Here is a 13,538-nt window from a genome sequence, read left to right on the forward strand (position 1 = left end):
AACTCAGGGCCTGAGCAGTGACACTGAACTTCTTTGCTTAAGGCTAGTGCTCTCTAGAGCCACAGCTCCACTTCTGGCTTTTTGCTGGTTAATTGGAGATAAGAGTCTCATAGACTTTCCTGTTTGGGCTTGCTTCCAATTGTGATCCTCAGATCTGAGTCTCCTGAATAGCTATTACAGGTGTGACCCACTTTTATATAATAAAAGTTCTAGTTATTTGAGCTGAGAGAAGTGATAACCAGTACCAGATATAGTGATAAATGATTACCAATAACTTCTAAGGTAGAAGGACTGGCCCTAGGCTGGGGTGCAAACAGCTTGGTATTATGTGCTTTCTGCAAACACTGTGTACTTCTGTGCACTTAAAAAAAAGAACTCAGTATCATTCTCACAAATATGCTCTTGTATTCTTTGTAGTAGCTTTCTATTATTATAAAGAAATACTTAGCAAAGGCTACTTAGGATGTACAGAGAAGTTTATTTTGGCTTGTGAATCTGGGGGCTCAAGTCCAAGACCCTGTGTAATGTTCCACTTCCTCCCCTTAGTTTAAGCCTCTAGTTTCCAGCTAGGAAGCAGAGAGAGATTGAGAAACAGGGGTCCCACAATACCCTTGCGGGCCACAACCTCAGTACTTCAGTGTCATTCTATTCCAGTGCGTCATCTTTTTAAGGCCCATCACTTTTAGTAATGCCAGCTAAGACAACAATCCTTTTTTCTCGTAAAGACTTTGGGAGACATTACTCATACTCAAACCAAAGCATTTGCCTAAGATTCTTCTCCTGAACTATGCTCTGAAACTCTTATCTCTTTTTCTTCTCCTGATTTATTTCATTACAAATTTTTATTGCTTCTACCTGGGCAGTATCTCTTGAATGAATGCCCACCTTCTGTTTTTCATTAAGTAATGAATGCAAATTTTTATTACTATTTGAAATGTTACTACTTGACACTTTATTTTTCAGATAAATGTTTATGCATGTCATGTAATTTACTAAAAAAAAGTGGGGAGGTCAAAGTAAAAACTAGTATTTTATAATATTATAAATCATTACCAATACCCAGAACATTCCATTCTTTACAATTCTTAAAAATGTGTTCTGAACAAGAATTTACACAAGACATACAACACAAACCCCCAGTTGTCCAATAAATGTGAAGTTACTTCTACCAAATCTGTCTGGTGGAGTGGTCTGGTATTTGGAGAAATGCAACCAATTTAGGAAGAAGGTAATCATTCCTTCTAAATTTTAGTACCCTCTGTTCTTCTAGTAACCTTTCCTCGCATTGAATTTTCCGAATCCCGAGAGATTCGTATTACTAAGAGTTAAGCTAGCTCTCTGGACAAGAGCCATGATCTGAAGTCACAGTTAGAAGAATTAAAAACAAAAACCGGCTTTGATGACCACTCAGTGTAGCTTACTTTGATGTAGGACTTATTTCCAATACATTTTGGTTTTCAGTTCTTCAAACTATTGAGTAGCCCATTCTAACTTTGTCCTTTCCAACTCCAAATTCTAATGGGATTAGTTTCTTTTTCCTTTCTCTTTTTGGCATTTTTTGGTGCCAATTCATTTTACCGTAAAAACTTGAATCCTGAAACCAGTCCTAAAACTTTTTTTTTTTTTTTTTTAATGTGTTACTTGTATTTCTTCAGGCTGTCACATCGAGGTACCAGGACTTTGCTTCCTGCAGCCCGAGGCTGGAACCCAGAGGCTTAGCAGCCAGGCGGCGGCGGTTTCTGGCGGAGCCCGGGTTAGTGGAAGGCAGCTTGGAATCTTCACCGTAAAGCGGAGCAGGTGGTGATGGCATGCGGCGGAACCCTCTCCCGGTCTTTGCACTTCTTTTAGTTCCTTCTGCCCACCGAGCGGAGGCCTTCGGGTCCTCGGAGGCAGGGTGAGCCGGAACCATGCGTTTGGACCCCACGGTCTCTTCCCGTAACACATCCCACAGCCGCTCTTCCCCGCGCCGCTCGCCTCCGCGGCACCTGTTCCACCCGGCTCACCTAGCCCCCTCCACAGGCCACGCCCTCAGGCCTTCCGAGACTCGGGGAGCGCAGCTGGACCCACCTCCTACGCTCCCAGAGGCATCCCCGCCACGCCCCGTCATCGTGGCGAGGCTTTCTCTCCCCGCCTCTCGCGCTCTGGCTCCGCCCCTTCCAGCTCCCCAACGTCCTCGGCGTCGGGCCCCCGAGCCTGCGCCTGCGCCTGCGCCGTAGGTCCGAACTCGGGGCGCGCCTTGGCTAGAACGCGGAGAGCGGCGGTTGGCACAGCCAATGGGAGGCGGCGCTGGCTCAGCGGCTGGGAGGCGGGGCCTGCGCGGGTGTTAGGTTCGCGCGAGGCGTGACCTAGTTGACAGGCTCCGAGGTGCTGCTGTGGCGGCGGCTGGCGGCCGCGGGGCTTGAGGCGGGTGTGGGGAGTCGGAGCGGAGCCGAGCGGAGCCGAGCGCCAGCGCGGGCTGAGGGTTAGGAGGGCGGCGACTGGCAGAGCGACCGGCGGCGGCGGCGGCGGCGGCGGGGACGGGGCGCCCTCTCTCACTTTTTGAGTGCCTCCCTCCGCTCCTGACAGACCACCCACCCCACACAGCACTCCTCCCGCCCCCGACCCCCGCGCACCCCACGCTCACACCCTGCCTGCCCGTGAGCCTGGGGAACTTGCAGCTTAAAGCCGGCCACCCCCACGGCAACATGTACCCCAGCAACAAGAAGAAAAAGGTGTGGAGAGAGGAGAAAGGTAAACTGGCCGCGTCGAGTTCCGGGGGTGCGGGCGGGGTGGGGGGGCGGGGGTGGGGGCGGGGGGGAGGCTGGGTGCGCCGCGGCGGCGCCCCTCCGCCCGCCTCGCGCCCTCCTCCCCCCGTGCCCGTGCGCACACGCGTGCACACACACACGCGTGCACACACTCACGCCGGCGTGCACGCGGCGTCCCCGGGCACCTGCGGCCCGCGCACGTGGGGGCGCACACCCATCTCCTCCACTCGCCGCGCCCCCACCCCGGTCACCTTCTGCCTGGCACACGGCGGGCGGCGTGGGACCGACGGCAGCCCAGCCCTCCGCCCTCCGCCCCGGCCGAGGGGTGTGTGTGTGTGTGTGTGTGTGTGTGTGTGTGTGTGTGTGTGTGTGTGTGTGTGTGTGTGTGTGTGTGTGTGTGTGTGTGTGTGTGTGTGTGTGTGTGTGTGTGTGTGTGACTTAGTTCCCCAGCACCCCAGCTGGGACTTTGACATTCCCGGGCTGGGGTGTCCCAGAGACAAATGCACTCCGGCTGCGGCTGCTACGGTGCCTCGGGAGCTCCCCGCATCATTCCTTCTTTCCTTCTCATCTCTGTCCTCCCTCTATTACCGCACACTGGCAGAGGGTTCCTATTTTGCGGGTGTTTACTCCTTAGTCCTTCCTCTCCCCCCTCCCCCAGCGGGGCCCCCTCCCCTCTTCCTTAGCTGCAGGGTGACTTTTGAAATGTGCAACTCTAGGGGAAACCTACAGGGAGCTGCCTGTCCACCCCAGCTAATGGGAGCCTTCCCCAGTCCCATAGCCCGAAGTTACTCGGAGTAAGATGGAGTGTCACCGCGAAGGAAACCCATCTCTGAATGTGTGCATCCCGAAGGCGTATCCAAATCAGATAGCAACCATGCTCATGACTGTGTGAGATTCCGTCCCCCACCCCTCCTTGCCTGCTTTCTTTACTCTCTCTGTTATCTGTGACACAGATGATATTCTGATGTAAATCTTCAATCTGGCTTTTTTTTTTGCCCCTCTCCTTTTTACATCTTTTTCCTTTCATGCTTTACTTTGTGTGTGTGTGTGTGTGTGTGTGTGTGTAACAGAAATATAGAAAAAGTATTTACATTGCTACTGCTAAGATCTACTTAACCTGTCTATGCAGGATGAAATGGAGTACAGTTAGTTAAAAGTTCTTCTAAATATCTATTGTTAATACCCTTGGAGCTTTTTTCTTCTTATATTCCTCACTATGTAGCACAGGGTGGCTTCAAATTTGGGATCCTCATGATTCAGCCTCCTTGGATTACAGGTGTGCATCACCATGTGCAGCTGCTAATAACTTTTTAAAAAAGAGTTTTAAAAATTGTTATTGTAGAGGAGATATATAGAGAGGTTACACTTACATAAGCCAGGTAATAAGTACATTTCTTTTTGAACCATGCTAATAACTTTTTTAAACCTGCAGCTTTTTTTTTTTTTTTTTTTGTTATTACAGGTCCTGGCCTTTAGGAACATTATGGCCAGGAATATTATATAGTGGAGTTAAGAAAGGAACTCTAAAAGGACCCTTTATATTGATAGGGTCTACTTCCAACAGAGCAGCAGAAAAGGGGTGAAAAGAAATTTTAACTACCAGGAAGATTTAATCTACCTGTATACATAACTAAAGTAGCCTTTTAACACATTGAAAGTGGAGTTTATGTGTCATATACTTATATAAATATAGATATATATACACACACACACACATATGTGTATATATATGTGTGTGTTCTTTTAATTTTTTTTTTTTTTTTGCCAGTCCTGGGGCTTGAACTAAGGGCCTGGGCACTGTCCCTGAGCTTCTTTTGATCATGGCTAGCATTCTACCACTTGAACCACAGCACCACTTCCGGCTTTATCTGCTTATTGTGGTACTGAGGATTGATCCCAGGGCTTCATGAATGCTAGACAAGGACTCTACCTCTAAGCCACATTCCCAGGCAATTTTTAATTTTTAAAATTAAATTTTTTTATTGTCATTATAGAAGAATTACAGTTACATAGTCAGGGAAAGAGTTCATTTCTTTTTGTGCAGTGTCACCCCTTCCCATGCATGCACTCTCCCAGTTTTTTTTCTCTTCCATCCGTATTCACAAGTTGTATACTTTACTTTCAACAGTGTGTAGTGAATACCACTGCTGTATTTGTTTACCATTTATCCCTCCATTTCTGTGCTTCCCACTTACCCTCCTAAAGACATAACTGAGCAAACAAGACAAAAAGAAAAGAAAAACATCAACAAAGAAAATTAATTATATTTTAATTATGAATATATGGAGGACTAAAAAGTTTGGTGTCAAAAAATGCTGTTAAAAAAACCTTAAGCTTAGCTTTGTAGAGAGTAGTAAAAAGCATTTGCCTAACATTTAGGAAGGCTTGGGTTAGATCATTAGCACTTGGAGGAAAAAAAAAGTTCAGCACTGTCTGATCTATGAAGTACTGTAAAATAAGTTTGCTTTATTTTTTTATTTTATTTTATTTTATTTGAAAACATACTGTACAGAGGGGTTACAATTACATGGGCAGGAAAATGCATACATTTCTTACCAAGCATTGCAGCCTCCTCCTTTGTTTACCCTTCACCTCCCTTCCCAGCCTCCCCCCCCCCCCAATCATACCCCCCCACCCCACCCCCACCGACATTGTAAAGCTGGTTTTGACATGACATTTTGTACTTCTCATTGTTGCAACAGGTCCACCTGAATCCTTAAACGACTTGTTTGTCCCCGTCTCCTCCACATGTTATACTGGCATCAAATATAGTGAAAGCGGGGGTTACACTGTGGGGGAGGGACATACAAAGCAACAAAGAAATAATATTATAAATGCGTTAGAAACACATGCATGAATGAAACAAAAACATTAAAATACATATTTGAGGGTTCATTTTCCTAACATCGCATTCTCTGACTTTTTCCGCTTGACTCATACCTATACTAGATATTGCAAATAAGGGAAACCGTGGGACCGATGTTTCTTTGGGCCTGGCTTAGTTCACTTCATATAATTTTTTCCAAGCCTTTCCATTTCCTAACAAATGGGGAAATGTCATTCTTTCTGATGGAGGCATAGAATTCCATTGTGTATATATACCACATCTAGTTTGCTTTATTTTTACAGCAGCAATTGCTTCAATTTTGATACATTTTCAATAAGGCTTTACCTTAACATTGAAAGAAATTGTACCCATTTTATTGATGATTTTGAAGTGTTAGCTTTGTATTATTGATGATAATGAAGACAAAATAGTGGAAGATACTGTTTTCAATAACAAGTAATTGATGAAATTATAGTACTTAAGAACTATTTTTTTCTGTTATATTAGAAAAACAGTGTTCCTTAAGTAACAATGTTATAATGGTTACTTCATTTAACATCTGCACAATTGTATTGTGTGATAGGCAGGCATTTCAGAAGCTTTTTAATGTCTTGATTTTTTTGTCTTTTACTTTCTTCTAATAGGAAATAAAAGTGAATTTTATTTTATCTTATTTTATTTACTTAATTATTTTTGTCGGTCGTGGTGCTGGAACTCTGGGCCTGCGTGCTGTCCAGCAGCTCTTCAGCTAAAGGCTAGCACTCTGTCTCTTGAGCCACAGTACCACTTCTGGTTTTCTAGTGGTTTATTAGAGATAAAAGTCTCGTGGACTTTCGTGCCTGGACTGGCTTTGAACCGCAATCCTCAGATTTCTGCCTCCTGAGTAGCTAGGCATGATTCACCAGTGCCTGGTGAATTTTATTTTTTTACATAAAGAGGCAAATGTACAGAGAAGATGGCTAACAAAATAATTTTCATTTTTCTAAGCTAGGCTATCTTTGCAGGAAGTTTAAAGGTAAGGGGAAAAGTTATGATGTGATACTTTAAAGTATGTCTTCTGTTTTGTCAGTATGTCTTTTTGGATTGTTTAAGTATAAAATAACATATATTATTCCACCAAAAAGGAGCTAAGGATTTCTAGTATAGCAGAGAAGCTGATGGGATGCCTGACCTTTTTCCTTTCATCCCACTGGAGAGTTGATAGCATAGTATTTTTGCAGCTGTTATTTAAGTCTACAGGAAGGCTTGCCCACTTCATTGAAATGTCAAGGCATTGTAGAAACATATTTTAGCTCTGTATTTCATCTAGTAAGTAGATATCTTGATTATATGCTTGGTTCACAGAAAAAGAATTCATTCACCTTTATGTAAAGCATTCTCTAAAATTTTATGTAATGTCACACACACACACACACACACACACACACACACACACACACACGCACATATCTCCTGGATCTTCAGTAATTTTTAAACAGAGTTCTCAAGAACATATACCTTACATTATTAATCTAATATTTTGAGCTCTAATTCAGAACTGTTCAATATATATTTTGAGTTCAAATGTTGCAACTTACCTCTTTTTTACATTTGGTCCTGGTTTTGTTCTAAGTTTTCACACTTGAACTTTTAAATAGAATGATAAGAGGCCAGGTATCATTTCTATATGTATCCTCTGACATTTAGAAAAAGTAAGTTGTCTTAGACATCTTTCAATCTGATCACTGATACTGTAATGATTTTGCAGTAGTGTTTTGAGCTTTAAAAACTTTATTGTTATTAAAAAGGCATGTACAGAGGGGTTACTATTTCATAAGTCAGGTAATGAGTACATTTCTTTTTGTATAATGTCACCCCTTCATTCTTTCCTCTGATTTTAGCTTTCAAATTGGTGCTAAGGCATCTGATAATAATTTCCTCTTCGGTCTTCATGTGATAATTCAAATTTAGCATTTCACCAAGACCTTATCTCCTGATAATAAATAGATGAGATTGCCTTTAAATTCATGAAGAACATAAATGACATATAAAGTGAAGAGCCCTAAAATAACTCCTTCAGGGTTTTATGGGTCTGTTTCTTTAGGTTTTGTTCCTGTTTATTCTTTGTTTCTGAGATTAACTGGACAGCTTGTACTCATTAGCTTATCTCTTCTATTCTTTGAGATCTGTGCTATCATTTAGTCAATCTTAGGTGTGTGTAATCTCTATGTATGTCAGTTATTTTATATGTGTATGTCAGTTCTTTTATACTACTTGTGATCAGGCTCAAGGGTTGTCTACCTTAAAGTAGCTTTTCTTCCAAAAGGCTTCATGGTAGAGTTGTAATTCTCACTTTTTTCCTTTTGTTCAATCTCTCATAGTCTCAGTTATATTGTAATAAAACTAAGGTCCTAAGGCCATTCAGCAATAATGAAAATTGGACTAATATAACACTAAGAATAGTTACAATATAAATACTATTTGTGTGCTCAGTACTATTTTTAGTGTCTTACATTTTGATTCTCACAACTATGAGATGAGAAGGTGCATGGGGTAGTATAGGGTCAAGAACTGGAATACAGTTGCTTACATTTGAATCTGAGTATCATGCATACAAGGTGTGGTACTTTAGGTAAATTATTTGACCTATTTTCCTTAGTCCCTTCATTTACAACTTTTACTTCCTTTGTTTGTTTTTTTTTTTTCTTTCTCTGGCAGCACTGGTTTGAATTCAGGTACTTTACCACTTGTGTCATGCCTTCAGCCCTTTTAAAAAATTTTTTTTTTTGGGTCCGGTCATGGGGCCTGAACTCTGGGCCTGGGTACTGTCCCTTAGATCTTCAGCTCAAGGCTAGCACTCTACCACTTGAGCCCCAGTGCCACTTCCGGCTTTTTTTTTTTCTGCTTATGTGGTGCTGAGGAATCGAACCCAGGGCCTCATGCATGCAAGGTAAGCGCTCTACCACTGAGCCACCTTCCCAGCCCCCCTCCAGCCCTTTTTGCTCTGGTTATTTTTGAGATGTTTCTTGCTTTTTGCCTGAGCCATTCTGGACTTTGATTCTTCTGTTTACACTTCTTGCTACAACTGGGATTACAAACATGTACCATTTTGCTTCCATATTGCTTGAAATATGTTTTTTTGGTTTTTTTTTAAACTTTTTGTTCTAGCTAGCTTTAAACCTCTACCTTTACAATTTTTACCTCCTAAGTGACTAGAATTGCAAGCATGAGCTGAGGGTACTTCTTGGCCTACTTTGCTTTTTTTTTTTTTTTTTGGTCAGCTGTGGGGCTGAACTCAGAGCCAAAGCCTTTTCCTGAGCTCTTTTACTCATGAGTAGTCCTCTACCACTTTGGTCCACAGTGCCACTTCTTGTTTTGTTGTGGGTAATTGGGAGATAAGAATTTCACAGGGACTTTTCTGCCTAGGCTAGTTTGAACCACAATTCCACAATTCTCAGATTTCAGCCTCCTGAGTAGCTAGTATTGTAGGTTTGGGCTACTGGCTCCTAGCTTGCTTTCGTAACAGTAGTGTAGATAACCCAGTTGATAAAAGCGATGGGTTTTATAATGTAATATTTATTCTTTCCAACTTTCCTCTAACTATTGGCAATATTTCCCTTCCTTGTATTTACTAAAACTCTTTTCCTTTTTTTTTCTCATTTCACAAGGACCTGATAACCCCATTGACAACTGGGTTTTATTTCATTGTTCTCTTTCTGCCTGCTAACCTAAATGCTTTATTTTTGAAGTTTAATCTTTTTCTTTTTTCCTCTCATCTGTCCTTTTTTCTTTTAGAACCAGAAATTTAGGTTATGATTTCCAAAATATTTATGCTAGATCGTATTAAGTTCTTGATTTCACTTTTCTTGAATGTACCACAGACAACTTAAATTCAATTTGTTGGCCCTTGAGTAATGTGAGTTTAAATTGAATAGGTCTGTCTGTCTGTCTCTTTCTCTTTAAAATATCATGTTGAAGAAAGAGTAGTTGTAGCAGTAGGAAAAATTGCTGATTTTATTTTTTCTTTGTTGTTTAGGCTGGTCTTGAACTTCTGGGCTGAAGTGATTCTTCCACTTAAGCCTCAGTTGGTCTAGAGGTATACACTACAATTCCAGGCTTGAAATACATACCATCTGCCCAGCTTGGAAATCTCTTTTGAAGTTATTATTTTGTGAATGTTGGATTGTCATAACATATATTTTATTCTTTTAAATCCATCTATTTTTAAAAATATATTTATATTATCTTTAAGTAGTTGTATAAAGGTTACCATTCAACAAATAAGTACAGTGCATCTTGATTTATATCACCCCTCATGCTGTCAGGCTGACTCTCTACAACTTGAGCCATGGCTCCATCCTGTTTTTTGTTGGTTATTTTTTATTTTGAGACTGGATTATAGACATGAACAGGAGCCCCTGGCTAGTTCTTTCTTATTTTTTTTTAGGTTAAAAAACATGCAGAACTTTCTCTTTTTTCTGTATGTTGTTAGACCATTTTATATACCTACTAGAGTCTACCTATGACTATAGTGGTCTACTTTATAAGCTAAAGGCTAAACTGCTTGTGATGGCACACAAGTCCCTGTACAATATTGATTTATCATGTTCTCAGATATTTCATTTCTGTGAAACCTTCACTCTACATATATTACAGTTTCATCAAACTAAACATGTTTCCTTATCTTTGTTAATAATGTTCTATTAGTTAAAATATTCTTACATTTTACTGACTCATGGCAAAATTCTACTTATCCATTACAAATCGTGAGTTGTAACAGATTATTCCATTGAGATCATACTTTGAAGCACCTGGTTAGATGGGGAGTTCTTTATTAATGACATTCACAATTAGTAATTTGTGATGCAATTATTTTTATAGTTTAAGCTTTTTAGTGAGGTATGTGTGTGTGTGTATGTGTGTATGAATATGTGTATTTATTTAATTAATTATTTTTTTTCCCAGTACTGAGGCTTGAACTCAGGGCCTCACTTTTTTGTGCCAGGTTGGTTGTCTACTATTTAAGCCACAGCTTTACTTTCTCATGTATTTTTTTTATTTGTCAAGGCTAGAACTTGAAATCAAAGCTTTATGCTTTCTAAGAAGTATATATTTAAAGTAATTTTTAAAAAATCACTACTACAAAGTAATTACTGAGTTGAAACTATACTTTCATTGTTGATGGCCTTGTAGAACTGAGGCACTATCTTGGTAGGTATGTTTCTGTGCTCACACTTATTTGTACTGCTGAAACTATCTGTCCTAGCAGGTTGTATTTTTTTTTATATAGACATTATTTTCTGTCTCATCCATTCCTTCTTATTTTTTCTGCAAACTCAAGATGAAGGGTCACTTTTGTTCCTGCAGTCTATAAACATAGTAAGATATCAATGATGTTAATTGAAGAACAAATGAGTTTCCTTATTTTCTGGACTATCATAAAAGTCTTCATCATGTTTGGTTTAGTTTTTCTTGATAATATGGTATTAATTTGACACCTTTTAACTCTCAAATGTGAAATCATGTATTTACATTATAATATTCTTCAAAAAGGCATCAAGTCTTTGGTCTAACATAATTTAGAATATAAGATAATTCTTAAGCTTAAAAGCTCAATACAAATGGAGATTATGCTTTTATTTTGCAAGAACGTTTACTGAAGATGACCTTAGAGGACAGACGCAAAGAATACCTAAGAGACTATGTTCCCCTGAACACCATTCTATCTTGGAAAGATGAAATGAAGGGCAAGAGCCAAAGTGATGGTAAGTTTCTCAGAATATATTTTAGGTAGATAATGTTGCTATTTATTTATATGTCTAGCAATAAAACTGCTGGCCAAAATGAACAACATTCAGGGAAGAGGATATTTTTGTGATTTTGTTATTTGAAATTATTGCTTATCATTCAGCTGTTTTTTAGTTATCTATATCATGTGCTTTTTAAGCTTATAAATATTTTTGTACATAATCTGTGTTTCTGAAATACACCCCATTTACAATATGGTACTCTATAAAAGGTACCTTTTTACTTTTAAAAAACTTTTCTGCGGGAGTTTTTGGAGCAAATGCTATTAGAGATTTGCTGCGTTTGTAGTGAGGTATGTTGAGTTTTCTTTGATTAGTTTAACATTTATTGGATTTCTTTTAGGTATTTAAAGGATTTGATATAGGTAAAAGACAGTACATTAGGAAGAATAGAGAAAAACCAAATAGCATTTCACATAATTTTAGAGAATAGGTGCTTTGTATGATGTGGTATTATGTCTACATGTAATATATTTTTATGGTCTATTTTCTCTCAAAAGCTTTTTTGATGAAGGTCAAGATTGTGTTAGAATATAAATGAAGTTTTGAGAAACAAAAAGATATGAAAAAGTTTCTAAACTTAAGTTTAACAGATATTGATTATACTCATTTCAGAATTGTTGATTAATCTGAATTGGTGAATGTTAAGTTTAGACAGAGTACTTTTTAGTCTACTTAGCAATTTAACTTTATGAAATAGACTTGGAACATAGTAATTTTACAAGGTATTGTCTTAGCTGGAACTACACAGGATATAGAGAATACTTTGGGCCAAATGTGGAATGAAAGACCAAGTATAGAATTCTTAGGGACAAAGTCTGTGGAGAAAACAGTGAAATAGGCTTTAGTGTGGAGAGTGAACACATTTAGGGTTGGGCTTTAGATAAGATTTTGATTTTGTTTTTTATAGAAGGACAAAGTATGGAGTTGGGAGAGAACAGATTTTTTTTTTAATGATACACTATCATAATGCTATGTTTCTTTTTCATAGTGTTAATACCAGTTGGTTTTTATGTACTCACTAGTAAGATTATCTGATCAGGCTTCATTTCTTTTTTCTTTTTTTTGGTCGGTCGTGGGGCCTGAACTCAGGGCTTGGGTGCTGTCCCTGCACTCTTCAGCTTAAGGCGAGTGCTCTACTGCTTGAGCCACAGCGCCACTTCTGCTTTTCTAGTAGTTTATTGTAGATAAGAGTCTCACAGACTTTCTTGCCTGGCCTGGCTTTGAACAGCAATCCTTAGATCTCAGCCTCCTGAGTAGCTAGGATTACAGGCGTGAGCCACTGGCGCCCAGCTCAGGCTTCATCTTCTTTATGACCCCATAGTTACCATGAAAATAAAGACTGTATATTCTTTTATAGTCTTGGTTACCTGCCATAGTGCTGTTGTTCATTAGATAATCAGTAAATATTGGTTCTATAAATTGAGTATATAATAAACTGTTTCCTTATTGGTAATTTTAATAGAAAGGTTTTATTTTTTAATTTTTGGAAAACATATAGCGCTTGGTTATTTCAGGAAGCTTCTTGATACTGACTAGTATATGTTCGTTGAGAAAGATAGTGTAACTTTAAAAAATATTGTGATCTGTTAAGTGGTTATACAAAGGGGTTACAACTCTTCAGTTTACAACACATTAGTTTATAAGTACAATTCATCTTGATTGTTATTATCTCTTTCATCATTCTTCCTCATCCTCTAAATCTCATCTCTCTCATCAGTTTTCCTAGTTTCATAGGGTATTAATTGAATATTATGACTGCATTCTGCCCAAAACTTCCTCTCTTCATTCATTTGACCTCCCTCCACACATCTCAAGTGTATGTTACTCATTTGTTGGATTGTGAGTTTTTCTAACGAGTTACACCATTTGAATCTTTCCCTAATAAACCATGCTTTGATGATTATGTTTGTCTATATGATGTCATATGTCTTGTTGATATTTTTGTGCATTATTTCCTTTCTTTCCACCTTTCATGTATAATAAAAATTCATGTGGAAATAAAAGTCTGAGAAATTAAGGCAGATGCTGTTTAATGTAGGTAATAAATACTTTGTAATAAAAGGTTACTTTTATTGTAAGTGTTCTACAGGTCAGCATTTAATAAATGTATACATTAGATAAAGTTTTCACTAGATAAGACAAAGATGAGAATTCATATGTTATATGTATTCATAAGCA

The 13,538-nt window shown here is 39.2% G+C and overlaps 1 protein-coding gene across 1 annotated transcript in view; it reads left to right on the forward strand.

Annotated features, from left to right (window-relative positions):
* The first annotated feature begins 2,367 nt into the window (after positions 1 to 2,367).
* The window catches only part of Macrod2 (mono-ADP ribosylhydrolase 2), a 1,713,649-nt gene continuing 1,702,478 nt past the window's right edge, over positions 2,368 to 13,538 (forward strand). The window contains exons 1-2 of the mRNA XM_042666421.1: positions 2,368 to 2,730; positions 11,199 to 11,315. Coding sequence (XP_042522355.1) covers positions 2,685 to 2,730; positions 11,199 to 11,315 — 163 coding nt within the window. The 5' untranslated portion in view covers positions 2,368 to 2,684. The remainder of the gene's footprint in view (positions 2,731 to 11,198; positions 11,316 to 13,538) is intronic.

Source organism: Dipodomys spectabilis, unplaced genomic scaffold (genome assembly GCF_019054845.1).
Source record: "Dipodomys spectabilis isolate Male_0828 unplaced genomic scaffold, ASM1905484v1 ptg000365l, whole genome shotgun sequence".
Taxonomy (NCBI): domain Eukaryota; kingdom Metazoa; phylum Chordata; class Mammalia; order Rodentia; family Heteromyidae; genus Dipodomys; species Dipodomys spectabilis.